We start from the raw sequence: 22,840 nt of genomic DNA on the forward strand, positions 1-22,840 counted from the left end.
AAATCTGGGGCACAGCTGGCTTCGTCGCTGCCCTAAATGCCAGAGGTGTAATGTGTACTAACTAAGCTAACTAACAAGCATTTCCCTGCCTCAGTTTCTTCACCACTCCAGAGCATTCTTTGGGCTTGCATCAGAGTGCTCTGTGGGATCCAGGATACTTCCAGCACAGCTGCATAACTGCTCTTCTGAAACATGGACATGGAATCTCTCCTTCCAAAACTCCTTTTGTGTATCTCCATGCATCTTCCAATGTGAGTCCTTTTATAACTTTTTACTTTGGACACCTGTCACTTTATCTTGCTTGGTAACTTTCTACCTCTCTCCACTTCCCCCTGTCCCTTCAGCCAGGAGGAGGAAATATCTTCTGTCAGCTCAAGCAAACCCATTGGCCACTGGCACTTTACCTTGAATCAATGGTCATTGAGTTCTAAGGACCTGTTCTTGTCCCTAGTCTGGCAGAGACATGACACAGCCCTGCCCACTTATGGTGAATATACACATCAACAGGTATTCAAAATAAAGTATTTTCATAGTAACAGCTCCTTAATATCAGCCAGAATTCATAAATTGTACATAAGCTCCGCAAATCACCACAATAATTAATTGGGTCCAATACAGAAAATTGAGATTTTTGTTTAAAAAAATTATTCCTTAGGAAGGTGGATGGGAGAGAGGGAAAAGGGTATTGCTAGGAGAGTTCTGTTGGAAGGATATACAGTAAATGGGATTATTTCTAATCAGATTACTCACTAAGGGATCAGAATATGAACTACACACCCCAGAGAGACAAAAGGTCTCTGGAGACACAAACATGAGCTAGAGAAGAGTGTTTACTAAGGTGAAACCAAACTTGCTTCCATAACAACATTGCAGCTGGCATAAAAACATTCAGGCATAGTGATGACTAAATATTCTCAGAAAGGTACATGGAAAAGCCCATAGCTCTGACTGTGAGTAGTCAAAGACAAAGATATTAACCATAAATGCAAGTTAGGAGTACTGTATCTGCCTTTATCTTTAGTGCTTTCATGTAATCCAATTTACTTACTCTCTTCTGGAGGACAGACAGCTGCCTCCATCAGAGAAATGTTTTTCCAGGAATCATTTTATAACTGGATACTAGCTTCCTATAGACCTTTGCAAACCTGTTCCTTTGTATTTTAGAGAAAATTCTCCTTTTTGAATAGAATGGATGATTTAAAGCTGCCCGTCTTGTAACCTCTTGAGCACAAGAACTAGGTTTTCAGGTAAAAGAGCCCCAGTTAGGTGTAATATCTCACATTCGTGGGGGTTCCCAGGGTTCTGAGAACAGAACTACATATTAAACCACACACACAGTTATTTATTGTGACAAATTCCTGTTTTTATCCATGCTATACACTCTACTTTAATAAGGTATTTTAGACAATAAGAGGAAAAAGTACAATCACATGATGATTTATAATGGTAACACCTTAAGGCCCCAGCTGAGATTAGGGTACCATTGTACTAAGCACACTATCAACTTGTGGTTAGAAGCAGGGTAAAGAGGGAAAAGGCACAGAGAAATGAAATGATTGTCCAAGTGGCAGAGCAAGGACTAGAGCCCAGATCTTCAGACACCCAGTACAGTGTCCTATCCACACTGACTCTCATATTAACAGTTTTTGATTTAATTTTATGGGCAGAGAATTCTACCTGTAAGAAAAAACATACATAGCCCTTTCCTCCAGAACTACAGCCAGCTGCTATAGCCGGTCAAACCATTCCTATTGCTGTCCCACAGACTAGATTTATGAGATTTTTGTTTACAGTTGCAAGCAAAAGTGAATTTACGTTGTCATGGTAGTTTTCTTCTAATCCTCCTTACATAATCTGCATGGGATTTCATTAGGGTAATTAAGGGTTTTATGTCATAATACAGAGTGTGAGTGCTGAAATAATTTTTAAGAATAATTTCAAAATCACAGTATACAAACTGAGATTGTCCCATTTCTTGCATGCTGCATAAAGCAGAAGAAACCGTGTACAATGCTCTCTTTTAGGGACAAACAGGTACAAGTTAACCTGCCAAACCCTGTGCTGCTTTGCTTCTTATTTCCAAAGCAGCAGGGCATTGTTGCACACCAGCTGCATGCTTTGGTCATGCAGAAATGCCAAAAGGGGCATAGCCCCACTGAAAGAGCCAAGGCTGGACCGCATAGCCACACTGAAAGGGCACATAGACCACATTCCTTTGTGCTCAAAAGGCCCAAGAAAACTGCCTCTTCCTGCTGTACATTATGTTTAGTTCTGGGCATGGCACTGTGGCTCTTAGGTTAAAAAGCACCAGAGAGAGACAAACAGAATTTCACACTTTACAGCAATGTTCCAGGCCTTACCCTCTGTTTCCCTAATTCTGTGGACTGAACTTAATTATCTTGATCTGGCTATATCGTACAAACCCCTTCTAAACATCTGCCTGCCTTCCATAGATTCTGGCTGTGTGTGTGTGGATGAGATATGGCATTGCCAGGGCTCCCTGTATGAGTGTTAATCAAGCGGCTGTGGTACTGCACTGTACAGATATTTGCCATCTGTGACCATTTTCCTGGCTGCTGGCCCCCAGTCCTGTTACATACAATAAGTGTGCAGTTCTTGCCATTGTGTGTGTTGTCTCACATTGGGGATGGAACTGTGAGTAGTCAGAGTTCGTAGCAATCAGTGCCATCACATGGTTTATCTGGTTGCCCTTGTAGGAAGCCAGACCAGCGTAAGTGTGAATGAGGGTCAGATTTCGGAATTTGCCAGTTAGATTTGAATGCTGAAATCCAACCAACTAGATTTGCTGATCTGATAAAATGTTGTAGTCCACACTGAAATTTGTTTTAAAAGGCATAGAGAGGTTATGGGAGGTGCAATCTGTGTTCTGAGGTCGTTTTGGCAGCTGGCAGGGGAGACCCTTTGTTTCCCTTTAGAAGTGGAGTGAAGAAGAGAATGAAGTGCTGCTTTCTAGGTCTGAACTTCAAAACTCCAAGACCCAGCAGGTTCAGCTGCTGAAGATATAAGTCCCGTCAAACCCATCTATAACCCCTGCACCCCCACCCCTCTCCTGCACCCATGTGGGGAAACTGACCTGGATGCACATTGGCATTTCTCCCTCCCCCTTTCCCCCGCCACCCAGGAGGCTGTGAGGGAGAGAGTGAAGAGCAACCTCAGGGCTCCCTGCATTCGGCATCAGGAGCTGCTGCTCCCCTCACAGCACAGCACAGGTGGGGAAAATGACCTGGATGCACGGAGCACTTCATGTTGCTCCTCGCTCCCCCCACCCCAGCCCAGCTCCCTAGGTGGGTGTGGAGGAACGTTGATGGGGATGTGAGCAGTATCTGTGTGTCACTGGTTCACCCAGTCCCAGCTGAGTCCTTTTCATATGCACTTATATCACTAGAAAGGTCAGGCTAACCAACTGGTTTATATAACATCTTACAGAAAACAAAAGTTAGCTAAATAAAAAGGCTAATAAAGCTTGGTCTGTAATTTTACTACCACAGAGACCATGATGCACAAAGTTACTATGCAACACTGCAAATGTCAATACAATTAAGGTTTTTTTTTTTTCAAATTAAGGCATAAATCCTTTTTCTGCCCTAAATCTGCGTTACAGTGTATTCCAAAAACAAACTAACAAAAACAAACAACCAGTTATTTTTAACAAAAACAGATGCAGAATCATAAGAACATGAGAACGGCCATACTGGGTCAGACCAAAGGTCCATCTAGCCCAGTATCCTGTCTTCCAGCAGTGGCCAATGCCAGGTGCCCCAGAGGGAATGAACAGAACAGGTAATCATCAAGTGATCCATCCCCGGTTGCACACTCCCAGCTTCTGGCAAACAGAGGCTAGGAACAACAGCCCTGCCCATCCTGGCTAATAGCCATTAATGGACCTATCCTCCATGAATTTATCTATTTCTTTGTTGAGCCCTGTTATAGTCTTGGCCTTCACAACATCCTCTGGCAAGGAGTTTCACAGGTTAACTGTGCGTTGTATGAAAAAATACTTCCTATTGTTTGTTTTAAACCTGCAGCCTCTTAATTTCATTTGATGACCCCTAGTTTGTGTGTTATGAGAAGTAGTAAATAATATTTCCTTATTTACTTTCTCCGCATCAGTCATGATTTTATAAACCTCTATCATATCCCCCCTTAGTCTCTTTTCCAAGCTGAAAAGTCCCAGTTTTATTAATCTTTCATCATATGAAAGCCACTCCATACCCCTAATAATTTTTGTTGCCCTTTTCTGAACCTTTTCCAATGCCAACATATCTTTTTTGAGAGGGGGCGACCACATCTGCATGCAGTATTCAAGATGTGGGCGTACCATGGATTTATATAGAGGCAACATGATATTTTCTGTCTTATTATCTATCCCTTTCTTAATGATTCCCAACATTCAGTTCACATTTTTGACTGCCACTGCACATTCAGTGGATGATTTCAGAGAACTATCCACAATGACTCCAAGATCTCTTTCTTGAGTGGTAACAGCTAATTTAGACCCCATCATTTTATAGGTATAATTGAGATTATGTTTTCCAATGTCCATTACTTTGCAATAATCAACATTGAATTTCATCTGCCATTTAGTTGCCCAGTCACTCCGTTTTGTGAGATCCTTTTGTAGCTCTTTGCAGTCTGCTTGGGACTTAACTATCTTGAATAGTTTTGTATCATCTGCAAATTTTGCCACCTCACTGTTTACCCCTTTTTCCAGATCATTTATGAATATGTTGAATAGGACTGGTCCAAGTACAGACCCCTGGGGGACACCACTATTTACCTCTCTCCATTCTGAAAACTGACCATTTATTCCTACACTTTGTTTCCTATCTTTTAACCAGTTACCAATCCATGAGAGGACCTTCCCTCTTACACCATGAGATAATCCAGGTTTTTCTGGTGTTTTTACACTGGAATCTTGATTTTTTGTTTCTGTTGTTGGACTCAAAGTAGCCGTATTGGTTCTCCCTTTAGACAGTGGAATTTGGAGGATCAGAGCCAGAATTTGTCTGGATGTGGGTAGGTTCCCAGTACTGGATCTAGATGTTTGTGATGCTGTAGGAGGACATCAGGAACTATTTTTTTAAAAAAAACTGGACTATTTTGATAGGCCATTCAAATTACAGAGATTTTTTTTGAGCAGGTGGGGGGAGAGGGGAAGGAAAGAGTGAGCAGGATCCAGGTAGAACCATCTTTCCCCCCAAACAGTAGATTATTAGCAGCACAGTCCCAGTTACCTATCAGGGAAAAGACATCAAAGTATCTGTGCCTCTTAGTCAGGGATGGCTAAACTGCAGCTCGTGAGCCACATGTGGCTCTTGTAGAGTTAAAGTGCGGCTCGCAGAACACCTCCCCGCTCCCCTCCGCCCCTTAGCAAATTGCGGGTAGAGGGGAAGCTCTGGGCTTCTATCCTGTGGTGCGACTATGCGCTTCTGCCAGAGACAACTGGTACCCACTGAGAGGTGGGTGGCACAATTTAAAGGTTTGCTGCCCCACAACAACTTGCACCACCCCTCCAGACATGCCCCCGTTGCCCTCAGCAGCCCCTCCCTCCAGCTCCCAGGTGTTAGCACCGCAGGGCGGGGTAGTGGCAAGCTGCAGGGAGTTGCTGCTGCTGCCTTAGCTCCCTGGGGAGAGGCAGCAGCAAAAGCAGCAGCTCTCCCTGCAGCTCCCAGCTGTTTGCTGCTGCCTCTCCCCATGGCTGTAGCTCCCAGCTTGTGGGCTCCAGCAGCTGCCATGTAACCATGTAACCAAGCAGGGCCAGCAAACCCTGGCAAAAATCTGGGGCGGCGGCACGTAAGCCCAGAGTCCTGGCAGGTGCCTCCCGGCTCTGGAACTTCTGAAGATTGTCATATGTGGTTGGGAGAGTCAGTAAATTTGGCCACCCCGATCTAGGTCCTTGGGCTGTACAGTGACTGGGGATCACCTGAGGGCAGGGCTGGATTAAGACCTTTAGGGGCCCTAAGCACTGAAAAGATTATGGTGCCCCCCCCCATTACATAATTCAAAATAAAAACAATACTATACCGTAAAATAAAATTTTCTTTTTTGAAATGACACAAAACTTACTTACATGTACATGCTGAAATTAAAATAGCTTCTTTCTAGATTTTCTGATTGCAAAATTCTGGATAAGTTCATCGAAGCTGACTCGACAAAGCATGTCTGCTTCCATACACAATAGGGAAAGTGAATCAAGACTGTCCTGACACAATGTTGTTCTCTGAGGGTTTTTTATTCTTTTCAGCTGAGAAAAAGAGCGTTCTGCGGAGCAGTTAGTAACCATCAATGATAGAAAAATACGTAGCACGATCTCTACGTTTGGAAATACACATTGTATTCCGTCTTTCAATATTGTGTCATGAAGATCAATGTGACTGAATTTCATTTTTCCTGTTTCGTTAAACTTTTTGCACATATAACAGTGGAACTGCCGTGCTTATCCTCAGAGATTCATGTTCAAGTCAAGAGGGTATGAGTCAACTAGCTTTTGGGAACCATGTGAATATTGTTCGTCAGATAAATCCATATCGTTTAGAAATAAAATCTCCTTGATACTTCTTTGTACACTTCACCTCTCCTCTTCATATGAGCTTCAAGTGTATCAATTATAGTATAGTAAGTAGATACGTGAAATTTGTCTCTAGGATTCAATGCTGTTTCTGTTGCACTGCTATCATTTGCTTGTTTTTTCCTGATTCGCTTGCAGGACTGGGCTTCTTTGTAGTTAGTATCAGGCAACATATCTTTTGATATGTCTTCAAATCTTTCGAAATCATTCCTCAAAGTGTGTAAATGGTCTGCTAATGATTGACAGAGGTCTGCACATGTTTTCAAATCCAATTCTTTTTCTTGGAGAGCTTAACTTGTGTGGTAAAAGTGTTGTAAAATTTCATTCCACACGGTCAACATGAATACAGACTCTAGTCCTTGCATCTTGTTTGCAATGTTTTCTGCCTCTTGTATAGTTTCTCCCTTTTGTGATTGGTCTTCAGCTATACTTGGAAGAATATATCAATAATAAAACATAACTTTATTGCAATACATGACAGGATCTGATTTCCCTGCATTATTCCGATCTACCTCAGTAGGATGTCGTGCCCCCCCCCCCCCGTTTAGGTGGGGATAAGTAATAAAAAGAGGACAGAAAAAGGGGGGAAGAGTGTATAGTGGAGTGTAAGGAAGTCTAACAAAGTTCTGATTTTTCCCATGATGACTACTTTGGTGCTTTTTTGGAAATATCAAATTTAAAAAAAAAAACTCTTTTTTTTTTGGTGCCTGCTACTTTGCTGGTGCCCTAAGCAGGTGCTTGGTCTGCCTCCTGGGTAATCCAGCCCTGCCTGAGGGGCTGAGGAGTTCACAAGCACTGCTGCTCTGAGGGCGCTGTCCTGGGGGCGCGCTCCCCTGGCCCATGCAAGAAGGAACTTTTCATCCCCAGGAGACCCGAGCCGCGCCCCACAGGGAAGAAGAGGACGCGAGACCGGCCGCCTGTGTCTTCCCTTCCCACGACAGTCCGGGAGGGGGCGCTTCGGAGGGGGGGGGGCTCTCCCCGCTTTTCCCAGGACCTGATTGACACGCGGCGCTGCGCGCTCCCTCCCCGCACCCCCGCGGCCGGCTCCCCGCCTCCAGCCGGCCGCTCCCCAGCGGGGGCCCTGATTGGCGGGGCGGCGGGCGGGGCCGGGAGCGCCGCGGTCAGACTCCGGCCGGCAGCGAGGCAGGCGCGAGCGGCAGCTGCTCCGGGAGCCGAGGCAGAGCCATGAGCGAGAAATGCGACGTGATCGTTGTTGGGGGCGGCATCTCAGGTCAGTGCGGCCCCTGGCGTGTCACGGCTGGGGGCTCGCTGCCTTTGTAACTCATCCTTTACAGAGGAGGGGGCTGTAATTTACACCCCCCTCCGCCTCTGAGCTCCACACCCTGGGGATGGCAACGGGTTGTGTGCCTGATGGGTGCCCTTGTTTAGCCCCCGCGAAAGTGCAAACCCGAGGCAAAATCGTCACAGGCCCCTTGACCCTGATTCAGACCTGGCACAGCGGAGAAGCAAAAGGTGCAGCTGCACTGCGGGTGGTCTTGAGTTTTGTATGCAAGCTGAAATGTGATGCGCCCCCCCCCCCCCAAGGCAATGGGTGAAAGCCTTACCCCATCGCAGTCCGGTGAGCCGGGTGGCAAGGAAACTGTAACTGCCTCTATCATGCTGCAACAGCTATAACTGTTGCAATGTCAGGAGTTATGTTTTCCCCGGCTGAACTCTATTGATACTGATGTGTTGCATAGGTGTCCGTTGCAATAATCAGCCCAGGTTAGGCTTCCCTTTACTTAACTGATCTTATAAGAAGTGTAGGGTAAAGCACTCTTGTGACCTATTTTGAATAAGTATCTCTGATAATAGATTGTCTGAGCAGGATGCTTTATTCATTTTCTCTACAGTTCTCATTTTGGGCTCATATTTCCTTCTTTAGGGTCTCAACCATTCCCCTCTCAGCAGCAATAACCCTGTTGTCCCCTTTCCTCAGAAGCGGAACAGTCTCCCTTGGCACTGTCACGCTGCTGTTTGGAAGATTGCCCCAGTGCATGTGACAGGTTTCAGAGTAGCAGCTGTGTTAGTCTGTATCTGCAAAAAGAAAAGGAGGACTTGTGGCAGCTTAGAGACTAACCAATTTATTTGAGCATAAACTTTCGTGAGCTACAGCTCACTTCATCGGATGTATGTAGTGGAAAATACAGTGGGGAGATTTATATACACAGAGAACATGAAACAGTGGGTGTTACCATACACACTGTAAGGAGAGTGATCAGGTAAGGTGAGCTATTACCAGCGGGGGGGGGAGACCTTTTGTAGTGATAATCAAGGTGGGCCATTTCCAGCAGTTAACAAGAATGTCTGAGGAACGGGGAGGGGAGTACTTTATTAGGCATATTAGCCAGGCTTAAAGGATTTATGCAAAGTAAACCCAAACATTCTAAAACAGTGTTTAATTCTGTTCTCTGGCATTCCTGTGCAGCTCTCACTAAAGTAAATGGGAGTCATTCACAGGTACATGGAGCAAGAATTTTCTTTATCGTATAAAAAAGTATGTGGTCAGAATATTGTAGCAGGTGAAATGTGAAAAGCCCAGAATTTCTGAGGGACCCAGGCTTCTAGCAAGGACATCTTTTCTCAAAGAAAAAAACCCCGTTTTAACTGTCGCACTGTAATTTGGAAAGATCAATGTTAATCAAGAAAATATAAACTACATCTGTGCTGCAATCATTTAAAAATAGTGTTTCTGTCACAGTTGAATGACAGATTGAATTGAACCTATCCTAAACCTTGGCCTACACATGTGAAAACAATAACATTAAACAAGAGCAATCTAGTTCACACACACACCGTTTTCTTACTGGCAAAACAGCAGTAACAAAGTGCAAGAACGAGCTATGCATTAAGAAACATCTGAAATGACAATAAGGGCACTTTCTACTTCTCTTGTAACTTCTCAGAAGTGAAAGACAAACTCTCCCCATGCCTACGATTCTAGTCTGTTTCAAAAGCAAGAATACCAAGCCAAAACTTTTATCTCCTGGCTCCATTCAGTTTCATTGTACAGTGGGGTTTACACGCCATTTCATTACATTGTACCTAACTAGGGTGCTACATTATTTACTAATATTGACACTGCTGTAACTTTACAATTCTATGAAAAGGGTTCCCCACTTAAAATCAACCGATGGTTGTGGTCAGCCTGTTGGCACAGTTGATAACTGACTCACTGAGTTGCTGCACTGAAAATGACCTCTTTCCTCAAACCACTAACAAAGATTTCCACATACACTGTAAAAGGAAAAGGAGAACTTGGTGGCACCTTAGAGACTAACAAATTTATTTGAGCATAAGCTTTTGTGAGCTACAGCCCACTTCATCGAATGCATGCAGTGGAAAATACCATGGGGAGATTTATATACACAGAGAACATGAAACAATGGGTGTTACCATACACACTATAAGGAGAGTGATCAGGTTAGGTGAGCTATTACCAGTAGGAGAGTGGGGGGGGGGGGCCGAGGGAAGGAGTACTTGTGGCACCTTTGTTAGTCTCTAAGGTGCCACAATTACTCCTTTTCTTTTTTCCAGTTAAAGCGTATCCTGAAATGGAGATCACTTATTCTGCATTGTTCTGAAAACTATGCCATGAATCAATTAGAGGGTGGGTTTTTTGATTGAGAGAAATGAGTTGATCAAGAAAACTAACACTGACAAACACAGAAACCAGTGATCTTAAAATCACAAACTAAATGAACCCTCATACTTAATATTGCCTAAACTGTCAGTGGATATAAGGAAGAACAAGTAAAGTTTCAGACAAATAGAAAGCTAGTAGCACTCTGGGTGAAGGGAGATTGAAAAGAGGAAATGAACTTAGCCTAGTTATGGTAGTTAGCATTTTTTTTCAGCTCCTAAATGGCTTTGCTGTCTTGTGAAAAAAGATAGTGGTTGAAATTAATGTATTTATTCATTTCATTCTTGTTTGTTGTTTTTCTTCAGTGATCTCAGATGGATCCTTTTACAGTCTGAAAAGAAAAAATGGGCCTGATTCTCCTCTCATTTGCAATCTTTTATACCAGGTGTAACCACGCTGATGTCAGTGAAGTAACTCTCAAATTACACCAGTGTAACGGAGAAGAAAATCAGGCACAACTCACTTAAACGTGTATTTGTGGTACCTAACCAATCTCCATTAAAAGGGAAATGGGAGTGGGAAGAGAGGAGAGAGTTTCTCCCTCAGGATATGGTGGAAATGTGTTGTAGCTCAGATTGGCACATCCACATTTGCTTGGCAAAGATTTCTGTTAGACTAATGAGAGCTGAGTTTAAGGTGACCATTGCCAGATTTAATTTCTCAATTGTGTGTGGAAATAATTAGATTTGCCATCATTGAAGCAGTAAAAGTAATCACAGCACTAGCATGTTGTTATAGTAGAACTTTAATGTAATAAAGATTTATTGATAATTGCCTTACTTTACTGCTAACTGATAAATCTTAGGAGAATAAAAAAGAAAAATATTCACACCTTAAGGTCAGGAAAAATTGCAGACAACCCCCTAAAGAGTTTTTTTTCCTTTTATTGCTCATTCAGACTCAGCCAAACTTACTGCTACAATGGGTTAGTAGCTAATTTTATGTGGAATATGTGAATTGCCATAATACTTTAAGAAATAATAGCCTACAGTGTTTTTTTTAAAGCTGGTCTCTTTGTTGCCTATAGTAAACAAATGAACAGAGAAAGAGGTTGACAGGTGAAAGATATTTATCTCTGTGTATTTAAAAAACAAAAAGATAGCCTTAATTTTGAAAAGTGACTATTGATTTTGGTTTCAGAGTAAGAGCCATGTTAGTCTGTATCCGCAAAAAGAACGAGGAGGACTTGTGGCACCTTAGAGACTAGGAAATTTATCTGAGCATAAGCTTTCGTGAGCTACAGCTCACTTCGTCGGATGCACGCAGTAGAAAAAATTTATTTTGGGTGTCTTAATTTTTAGGTTCCCAGCTTGGGAAGCCTTAAAGTGACCTGATTTGGGAGGGTTGGATGCTCAGCATTTTCTGAAAACCACTCTTGTTTAAAGTTCCTCAAGCCTGGCACCTAAAGTCATGAGTATTATTTGAAAATTTACATCCATAACCATATGCCCCTCCCCGCCCAATACAGTAGTTTAACTTCTTGCGTTGCCGTAATGTTTTTAAAAAGATTTCCCAAGATGTAATCTCACAGTCATAGAGGTTGCAGAGAAGCTAGGCTGCAAATAGTCTGACACAGGGATGTATAGCAATAGGCCATTGCGCTGCCATTGGAAAGAAAGAGATTCATGACTGAGACAAGACTTTGCTTCTCAGCCTATTACGGGGTGGCCAAACTGACTCGCAAGCCACATGCGGCTCTTTCACCATTAAAGTGCAGCTTGCAAGCCTCCCACGCAGCCCCCTCTTCTTGACCTACCAGACTTGGGGTGGGGGAGAGCTCAGGACCTCTACCTTGCAGTGAGGTGGTGGGATAGGGGCTTCTTTCCAGCAGGGAGGGGGGCTTGGGGCTTCAGCCCTGCAGGGCGCACCTGCTGGGGCTTGGGGCTTCGGGAGGAGTGGGGCTGAAGCCCTGAGCCCTGGCTTCTGTCTCTTGAACTTCTGAAGGTTGTCATATGTGTCTTGAAAGGCCAGTAAGTTTGGCTACCCATTGCATGAGGCTAGGCACTTGCAACGCCTGCTCTTTCAGGTTAAAGGTCTTTAACGTCAAATAGCTGGTCTCCAGGCTTACGGTTGTTCCTGATGTAAGTAACTTTGAAAACACGGGGTGAAATTCTGGCCCCATTCATGTCAATGGTAAAACTCCTATTGATTTCAGTAGGGTCAGGATTTCATCCAGTAATTCTGGATCTGATAGTGTGGTTTCAGACATATTCTTTGCCTGGTGCTGTGATATCAGAGATAGAAATATAGTTACCTCTGCACCGCACTGTTCCTCAAACTTTTGCAGTGTGCTGTGTGCTAATAGTCCACCAAGGTGCTGCTTTCTGGTCTCGCTGTGGCTGCATTCTTGTGATCTTCTGTGTATATCATTTGGGATATGCTTTGGGTCTCTCGGGATGGAAAGTGCTATCTGTAAGTAAAACAATAATTACTCTGGTTATGGCATAACTCTAACCTTCTGGTTATGGCATAACTCTAGACTCTTCGCTGCACCAGCAACTCTGAAGGTCAGGTATTAAAGGAATGTCCACAATATATACTGATTTTGGCAGTCTAATACAAATTTCAGATAAAATGAATACTTCCTTAGAGAGCTACACTGAATAGTCTACTTACATGGACCTCATCAGAACAGCATCTGAGCAGTTTGCAGTCATTAATGAATTTTTATCATCACAACAATCCTGTGAGGTAGGAAAATATTACCTCCATTTTACAGACAGAGAGTGGAAGCACAAAGTGCACTAAACTAAGCAACTTGCCCAAACTCACACAGGGAGTCTGTGGCTAAGCCAGGATTGAACTCAGATCTCTTGAGTCTGAGTCTTGTACCCTATCTACGAGATCATTCTTCCTACCCTATGAGCTAAAAGGCCTGGTTAATTTTATTGTGCTTGCAAATAGCTTTTTCTGGACTTCTATCTGCAAGCCAAATAGTGTTACTTGACAGCTGTATACTTTCTAAGCAGCTGTATTTTTCACCAGTTAGACTTGGTTTGTGTTCTGCAGGCTGACATTAATTTATCTTCCTCTTATCTAATTTTACTGTTTAGTGCACACTGTACATCTTGTGTTTTACGTCTGATGACTGCTTTGGTTGATATTATTGCTATTTCTTCTGAAATGAAGGCAGTGACAGGAGTCATTTAGGGCCTCCAGTAGCATGACAAAAATTAACTGGAATACAGTTTTCTTGTAGTGTCTTCAAATGGATGGAGCTTGATTTCAGGTTGCCATGGAAACCCCTATGGAGGCTGTACAAATTGTCTTGCCTTGTTTATCCTGATTTAATAACAAGTGGACTTCTACAGCTTGAGCATAAACAAGGCACGTTCTTGGCAGGCTCACTAGACCAGCTAATGCACCGCTAATTTCTAAACTTGGCACCCCCCAAAAAGTGGTATATAGGAAAACATGGTCCAAATTATGGTCTCTGTTGTGGCTTTTATAGTCTCAGCTATGTTTAGTGGGGATAGAGAATGCAGTGGTGCACTGCTCCAGCACCAGCTGCTGGAGGCATTCTCTTTGTGGCGGAGAGAAGCAGAGAGAATCCCTGCAAGGGTGTTGGGAGAACACCCTGATGCAGTAACTACTATCCTCCTGGAAAAGGTACAGCATGTGTTCCCCACAGTACTGGCCACCAGCTACTACAGGGCGCAAAAGGAAGGAAGCCTAGTACCTTAGTCACGGGAGTGCTTCCACTGAAGTCTACGAGGCTGTTTGTGTGCGAGGAAGGTGCTACCCAGCGTGATTAAGGCTTGGAGAATCAGACTCTGAAACAGTGTGCCCCATTTCCCTGTTCTTTACCCTGTCTTGTTGGAATGTCATTATGGGCTAGATTATACACCATTTACATACAGGGCCAAGCACAGCACCCCAAAGGTCTTCCCCCTCCCTCCCCTGCTGATAGGGTAGAACTAGTGCAGAGTGTGCTGTGCCAGTTTAAGGGTGTTAGCAGTAGGCATACTCCAAGCTGCTCAAGGAGACATCTGTATCTCTGAGATCCCTCTCTTAGTGCTCCCTGTGAGGCAGAGTCTCTGTGCTGCCCCTGTTGCAGAGCTACGCGTTAAAGGTATAGTTTAGCTCTATGATACCTTTTATTCAGCTGTCACCTATGTAGGGTCTCCCCTTTTTCTTTCCCTTTATACTGAGCTAAACCTGCATAATTCTGACACTGACTGGGAGAAAGGAACCTTATGGGTCAATGAACCTCACAGCACAGCTGACATTTAGAGACCATACAATGGAAGCACCAGATGGGAATATTCTTTCTCCTCCTTAACTCAGATATCACCACTTTCCTGATACAATAAATGTTTCAGAGTAACAGCCGTGTTAGTCTGTATTCCCAAAAAGAAAAGGAGTACTTGTGCCACAAGTACTCCTTTTCTTTTTACAATAAATGTTGTTGTTGCTCAAATGTATCCTCTTTAATGGGCTAGCATTTCTCATCATTTTCTAAAATGCACCAAATTATAAGCAGTAATGAGAAACTGTGTGGTGAAAGTGGAATGTAAAGGGAAAAACTGGAGACACCCAAGTTAGACACTTTCGCAAGCTTCTCACTAGCAATTATTTTTTTCAGTACAGTATTTCAAACTTCTACCAGCACAGCTGCACATAATCACGTATTTCATTTGTGCAACAACAGGGCATTTTAACTTTCTCGGTTTCTGAGAATGATTTTTTTTTCTTATGAATGTTTTTCCTACCTATGAAATAAAGTACCATCTGGACAAGGGCTATAGGGATTACTCCATTTTTGTCTTCAGAACAAATGCAAACACACAGTTACACTGTCCATAGCATTAGAATGATATATGATCTGGCCTTTTGAGGTGTGTGTGTGTAAAAGCAGTGGTTTTTAAATCACATTTCTAAGGAGTATGATCAGCATGAATATTAAATTATTGTTCCTTACTGCAGGGTATCTTATTGGAAACCTAAGACTGTCTTTCCGATACTTCAAAACAAAACAAAGAAGCTGCTCTATGCCAAATTGGCCTAAGGAACAATGGGTTAATGACAAACTTGTGATTGTTTTTCACAATCTTGGTTCACATTCATAAAAATAAAGAGGATTGCTATCCTAATGGTTTTTCGGTGTCTCTGATCTCCATCATATGCTCTCATAATTAGATCATCTGGAAGAGAAAATCATTTATCTTGCAAAGCATCCACATTCAGCCAATTTGATTGCCAGGGCCAAACCCTGCTGTATTAAAATAAATCCCTATATCAAATGTACTGTACTTCTGACTGTGGACAGGGATAGTGGCAGGGAGTGAGACAGGGAGTTGATGGGAGAGAGAACAACTAGGAAAGGTTGCTTTCCGGAGATGTCATTCTATATATCATCATATATTATTTGTAGCACCTAGTGGCTACAATCAACATGGGGGGCCTATCTCTTCAGGCATTGTACAAACACATAGAAAGAAACAGTCCCTGCACTGAATAGCAGATATTTTGTTGTCTAAAATCTTAATACGTTTTTAAAACCTTGGAGATTGAAGCTTGAGTCTTTGGGATTTTATCTGTCCCAGTGTTTTTTACACAGAGAACTCAAAGTTAATGTTAACCAGATGGTTCTGTAGTGAAATTGCATTTCACATTTAATAGGGTGCTAAAGCTTTTCACGGCTTCTGGAGACAGCATGGAAAGTTCTGACCACACGGTTTTGTTGTTTTTAAAAAGCTCTTCTTGCTCTGAATAGGTCTTATACTACTTATAGGTCTTATACTTTAAAATGATACTTTCTCTTTTTCCTGTAGGTATGTCAGCAGCCAAGCTGCTGGCTGAATCTGGGCTTAGTGTTGTGGTTTTAGAGGCCCGTGACAGAGTTGGAGGAAGGACTTTCACGGTTAAGGTAAGTGCTTTTTGACAGCAGTAACACTTGATTTTGTGGGCGCATAGGGCTAAGGATGGGAAGAGGTTCTGAATGATGCGGACCTTTAAAATGGGTATAAATGTAAAGGTTGCTTATTAAAAACTACATCTCATTTGGATTACGTGGCATGTACAGTGGTTGCCAGTGCGCTTAATGTATATCAGACACTGAATTTGAAACTATTCCCTTCCTCCTTCAGATACAAGTTAGACTTCTGTCCATTGCAGAGGAGAGTCCAAATCATTATTACTTTATATACATGTGCCGGTGGAAGGAAGTTGCCAGACCAATATGATAATAGCTAGTTCTCTTTGGGTATTGTTATGATGTCAGAAAATACAGGGTCACTGTAGATGCCGTATACAGCCAGGATCATATTGTAGAAAGATGTATGTTTGGAAGGACCAAAGGTGGTGTTTTAGGGCAAATGGCCACTCTTTCTACATGGGTACAATCCAGTAGAAGACTGAAAACTTTCACAGATCTGTGATAAGAAGCAATCAAGGCTCTTGAATATTAATATGACATAAGGCTCTGTCATTACAGCTCAGAGGTTTCTTTTAATGCCATTTCCCTATAAGGCTGTCTGTAACAAAACTATTACAAAAATGTACTGTACTTTTTTCAGAGTAGCAGCCGTGTTAGTCTGTCTCAGCAAAAAGAAAAGGAGTGCTTGTGGCACCTTAGAGACTAACAAATTTATTTGAGCATAAGCTTTCGTGAACTACAGCTCACTTACTTTGTTTCCCAACTACATTGGTTGTCATTAACAAAATAAGCATTTACCTGAGATACCACACTGTGATGTACAAATATTGCAGCTATTTCTGAATCTAAATATAGAGAGATGCTTAATTATGTCAGACACCACTGTGTGGTAACTGGGGATAAATATTAATATTCAATAGCAACCATTGTACTTCAAATCCCAGCACATAAACAACATCCTTCTATGACATTAAAAATACTTGATTTAAAACTCTTGCTATAAACAAAATCGAACAGAATTATTGTCTTGGGAAATCAGCCTGCTAACAATAGTATGTGTGTCTTCCCAAGTGTATCTGATGCTGTTCAAAGTTCTGCATGGAGCTCCTTCACTGCCAGGCACTAATGCAGCAGTGTTACATGTTCACACTGTATTACATCCCAGTCCCGTGGTGCTGGAGAGGGGATTATTGTTTTCAAATACTCTTGCTCAGACTAGAGGTGCTCAGACACAGGATTATTGTTTTCAAATACAGGTGCTCAGACACAGCAGAGCTAGGGGCCATGTAAGTACCTAGATAGAAACGGCAAGCTTTAATATCAGATCTATTTTCAGTTTGTAAATATTAATAAAGGAAACCTTCTGCAAGGATTGTGGGGGGGCCTCTCTTTCAGTACAGAAACACAGTACAATATGGATTCTGAAAAGGTAGGGATAGTTTTTTTTGTTTTTTTTTTAACGGCCATTTATTTAGATTTTAACATTGCATCTTGTATGCTAAGGACCTCAAATGATTAAAAAGACAATAGGGGAAACTATATTGAAATACTGAAAATAATTATCAAACTGTCATGATAGCATTACCATGTGTAATAGTCCTCCATGTCTCTCATAACCCTCCTTATCAGAACTGTGTGCTTGGTTCTCCACTGCTTTGCACCTCATCTGCTCATTGACATGTGGGCATGACTGCATTAAGGCGTGGAGAATTCTAATCTAGCAGTTTTCAAAGTAGCAGCCGTGTTAGTCTGTATCCGCAAAAAGAAAAGGAGTACTTGTGGCACAAATTTATTTGAGCATAAGCTTTCATGAGGTACAGCTCACTTCGTCGGATGCATCTAGCAGTGTTTGACACTCACTTTGCACCAGTTTTGCACAAGTGTAAATAACTACATAACTTAGACCTCAGTGGAGAATCCAGCGCTAACTTTCTTTGCTCTATCAGGAAATGAACAGTGAGACAATAGAGCTTCTTGAATTCTGTAGTTAAAGGACTCAACCCTATACCTGCTTGAGTCAATGAGAGTTTTGTCATTGACCACAATGGGTGTAGGACAGAGGTCATTGTAGAGATTCTGCAATATCTAAGACCACCTTCCAGTTCCTAGAGCTTTCTGCTGCAGGCCATCCTCTAGCCTTTCTGATTCTTGCAATTTTTCTTTTGACAGAACAAGAAAGTTAATTATGTAGATGTAGGTGGAGCATATATAGGACCTACTCAAAACCGAATCCTCCGATTGGCCAAGGAACTGGGTATAGAGACCTATAAAGTCAATATAAAAGAGCGTCTTATCCATTACGTGAAGGTAAGATTTAAATCTTCTTTTCTGCACAGACAGCTAATGAGACTGTTGAATGTTGAAAAGTACTGGCATTTGTGAAAAGAGTCCTGTGTAAAGTGCCTCCTTATGCATTTATCTGTAGTAGATACTGCTTTTCCATTTTGATTTATTGGCAATTGAAACAAAGATTTTCTTTTTTAAAGTGTGTAAAATATATTCAGTCCACAGGTGCTGGGGGGAGCAAATGGTCATTCCACCCTCCCCCTTTAAACAAGGGGGAACCAGCCCCCCACCCCACCCCCCCGCCACCACACACTTTTGAGAACCGGAACTCAGAAAGGGCTCAGGGGCTCCACCAACCCCTTTTGGCTCCTGACTGAAGATGGGTGTAGTAACGGCAGCACCCCTCCTCTGTTGTCATGATAGTGGGGTGGGCAGGACAAATTTGAGTGGCGTTGTGACCCCGTGTTTCCTCCCCACTTTTGCAGTCCTTCCAGCACCCATGATTCAGTTAGACTGTTACAATTTTAAGACAGGACAAATTTGGTACCTAATTATTTTTGAAAATATGCTTTGTAGAGCTTCAATATTTCTGGATGGCTGTCCAGTCTTTTGCATCCTGCTTTCGAAAACTCATATGACTTTAATCAGAAGCATTTATAGAAGCTGTAAGCAGCTCTGTGTGAAAGTTCTTTGCTCTTTAATTTTTTTATTTTCTAATATAACCTTGTAAAATGAGGGGGGGGAAACACCCATATAGGTTTTGAGCCCCACAAGGAGTAAATGCCAAACAAAGAGCTACTTCTCTGGCAACAATTTACATTTTTAGCTATGACCACATCTAAATAAAATGACAGTTCCCATGCCTGCTTGGCCACACTACTTGCTTTTTTATTTCCTTAAAATTCTCCATACATTCTTCCCTTTAAATGAAGTGACATCAAGATAATAGCTGATCAGTTCTGCAAGTTGCCTGCTGCTTGGGCAAGTGGCCATTTTCATTGAACAAACAGCAGTTCCATGGAATGTTATTTTTTCCTCGCTGAAGAAAAACAATGAACAGCTGAAAATTGGAAGTGGGCCTTGAGAAACAGTTTCTGATATGAAATACCAGGAAGACCCAGTCATAGAAGCAAAAAAACAGTTTTGTAGTTTAAACTATTTTTAAAACACGTTTTATTTTTTCTAACACTCAAAATATGCCATTTATGAAAATATTTACATGTAAATGATTTGCCTAACATTGTTTTATAAATAAAATCCTATAAAGAACATGTAGGATAATACCAGATATGACATACTTTTCACAGTAACAAGGCTAACTACACCTCTGACCCCTTCTGATCTCTGTGCGCTCACCTCCTCTCAGGTCTCAAGCCTTTAGCCATCACCTCTCTCTTGGGGTGGAATCATGTGATTCCTTCATTCTCAGGCCAGGCCTTAGCTGCAGTCCCCAGTGATGCACCATGATTTATTCAGCAGGCCTGACTTAGGCTCAGACCTTGCAGTTCTGTTCCCTCCAGGAGCAGTGACAGTAGTAAACAATGACCAGGCAGCTTCCTTAAAGCAAAATATTACTTATTTAGAACCAAAGCATTTAAGAGAAAACAGATCTTAAAAACTAGAAAACATACTACATGTATGTCTAGCCTATTAGGCATTTACCATTTTTCACATGGGGACGCTAGTGGTTCTAAGCTTCCTAAAGGCCCCCCTGAGACCTCTAGGGTTTGCATAATTTGTTCTCTTAACTCACAAACCATTTCTTTCCCCCTGCTTCACAAGGAGTCTCCTTTTAAAAGCTGCTTAGTCTTTGTGATCACCCTGTGTCCCAGAGACTAGTCATCTTTTAACTGTTTCATAGAATATCAGGGTTGGAAGGGACCTCGGAGGTCATCTAGTCCAGTCCCCTGCTCAAAGCAGGACCAATCCCCAACAATTTGTAGCCCTTTGTTTTATTCGTTCCTAGTCATGGCAGAAAAAGGCTTACAACTTTGTTGGATACAGGATTAAAAATCCTTGAAGTAGATAGCTTTGCCCATTGCCTTGCAAATGTGTGCTGAGGTGTCCATATCTAGTCCATTGTCATCTTCCTATTTGTTTTTTCCCCCAGTCCCCACTTAAGCTAGATCAGTACGTTCATACAGGAAAGTCTTAACCCAATTACACAATTACTTCCCCTCACTGAACAGATCACATACCATGTTCCTAAAATTGTCATCTCAACATTCTTAGATTATTAGGTATCAGTTCCTACAGTATTTATAGCAGTATTACATCTCAATATTCTTAGGTTATTACTTAGCAGCTCTACTTCTGTTACAATGCTTACAAAATAAATTGGACCAGGTTTTCAGTCTCTGTAAATTGTTATAGCTCCAGTGACTTCAATCAAGCTATGCTGGTTTGCACTATTTGAACATCTAGCCTACTGTATTTAATTTAAACTCAAATGTGGGCCCCTTTCCTTCTTAATGACTCTGCCTGTCCTGTGTGCTAGAAGCCTCTAATAGGATACATGAATTCATACCCTAAATCCATTTTGACACTGTAGATCCACGTTTCTTTGTCCCAGGTTTCATTATGTGTGCTTTAGGTAATGACCGTGCTTCTCCCATAAGCTTTCTTTGGTGTAGAAGTGTGTTCCTGAATAAGAAGCAGAATTACAAGCTTGTCAACTATCCTACATGCCATGGGCTAGTCCTGGATTTGGCCTTGCAATCCTGCTGAGCTACCTTTCTTCTATGTGTAGGGCTTCTGAAATCTCAGATCAGAGCAACAGAAAGCAGATTAAGTTCTTAACATGCTGACTGCCGTAGGTGCTAAATAATGCCTCCCTTTCTCCAGTAGGCCTGCTATTCCAGGGGCTGGAAGGCAAAATGATCAGAAGCTGCCTTCTTTCTCTGTCAGCTGTTCCCCTTCCTCCTCTTCCTTCTTCAGTGTATCATCGTTCTGTGTTGCACTATAGCACAAAGATCCCACCCATCACTGGTTGTCTAATGTAACATTGGGTTCATCTACACTTGGAGCTGGGAGTGCGATTCCCAGCTCAAGGAGACGTACTTGCACTAGCTCTGATCAAACTAGCATGCTAGCTATAGAACGTAGCAGTGGCTGTGAGAGCAGCAAGATGGACTAGTTACCGCGAGTACATACTAGGGGTCTCTGACAGGTATGTAATCGGGGTGGCTAGCCCCTCCTGCCACTTGCACTGTGGTGATTACATTCTATTTTTAGTGCACAAGCTCAATGACTGCTAGTGCAGGTATGTCTCCTCCTTGTACCCCAAGCTGCAAGAGTAGACACATCAATCTCAGATATCCCCCTTTGTGGGAGGCACATAAACACTAGGACAGAACCTGACAGCATGGTCTATTTCTCTCTCCCTCCCACGAATTCCAGCCCTAAACTACTTGCTTTCTTCCCCTCGGATCTCCATTACTCTTTCTTCTTTCCCTTGAGATGTTGTGTTATATCACATTCTCAGATGGCAACTACACTATCTCCCTTTTAATCCATTCTCAAGATCCATTTCTACTGTGATGCGTACAAGAAGTTAGCTACTTAATACTGAGTATATTAAGGGGCATTCAAGGCTATATATATATAATTGCTTGTATGTTTTATCCCTTTCCCTCCCGTTCATATGTTTCTTGGCTTCTTAAATTATAAACCCTTTAGGGTAGGGGTTGTGTCTTCATGGGTGGAAGCATGCCTAGTACATTCTAGATGCTACTGGAATCTAAACAACAACAATAGTACTTCCCAGAAAATGTAGAGTTAGTCAGCAGACTATTTGATACGTGGAATTATGGGCATGAAATTCCTTTATTGATCTGGAAAATATTTGCTATTTAAATTACCAGGTTAATTAATTGTAAGTTGTGGATTTGCTACCAAGTTCCACATTTGAACGGAAAGCACTCAGGGGCAAGATTTAAAACATTTCTATTTAACTATAATACAGTATCTCTCTCAGCTAAGGCTTGTCATAGTTTGTTTAGCTGTGGTTAAACAGGGAGCTCCATTCCCAAGTGCTTGTCTCTGAGGTTCACATTCCAACTGTGCTGAGGTCAGAGAGGTGAATGGACAGATTGTTCAGGAAGCCCAAGCCAGCTTTAGACTTTGCTATGACAGTTTCAACCATTCATGCCCCACCACAGATTCACAGAGATTTTTTGTTCGGCAGTTTCCCACATGAGTCAGGAGGCTTTGCTCTAGGATACTGCTTAGAAACATTTAATTTAGAAGCAAGGAAATTTAGCTAGGAAGCAACTAAAGAGATTTAGAGTACTCCAAGACATTCTGTGAACTTCTATCTGGGGAAGGAATTTTTAAAGTGTATTATACTAATTGCACTTTTAAACGGGGCTTTGGAGTGGAGCCCGGAGCTGGAGCGCGGAGCAGCTCCGGAGCAGTGGAGCTGCAGGTTTTTGCCTGGAGCTGG

General features: G+C 42.3%; 1 protein-coding gene across 1 annotated transcript in view; it reads left to right on the plus strand.

Annotated features, from left to right (window-relative positions):
- The first annotated feature begins 7,594 nt into the window (after positions 1–7,594).
- The window catches only part of LOC311522839 (amine oxidase [flavin-containing] A-like), a 38,384-nt gene continuing 23,138 nt past the window's right edge, over positions 7,595–22,840 (plus strand). The window contains exons 1-3 of the mRNA XM_084632368.1: positions 7,595–7,820; positions 16,007–16,101; positions 18,280–18,417. Of these exons, the coding sequence (XP_084488494.1) occupies positions 7,775–7,820; positions 16,007–16,101; positions 18,280–18,417 (279 nt within the window). The 5' untranslated portion in view covers positions 7,595–7,774. The remainder of the gene's footprint in view (positions 7,821–16,006; positions 16,102–18,279; positions 18,418–22,840) is intronic.

The sequence above is a fragment of the Lepidochelys olivacea genome (genome assembly GCF_965140295.1).
Source record: "Lepidochelys olivacea isolate rLepOli2 genome assembly, chromosome: 1".
NCBI lineage: Eukaryota > Metazoa > Chordata > Testudines > Cheloniidae > Lepidochelys > Lepidochelys olivacea.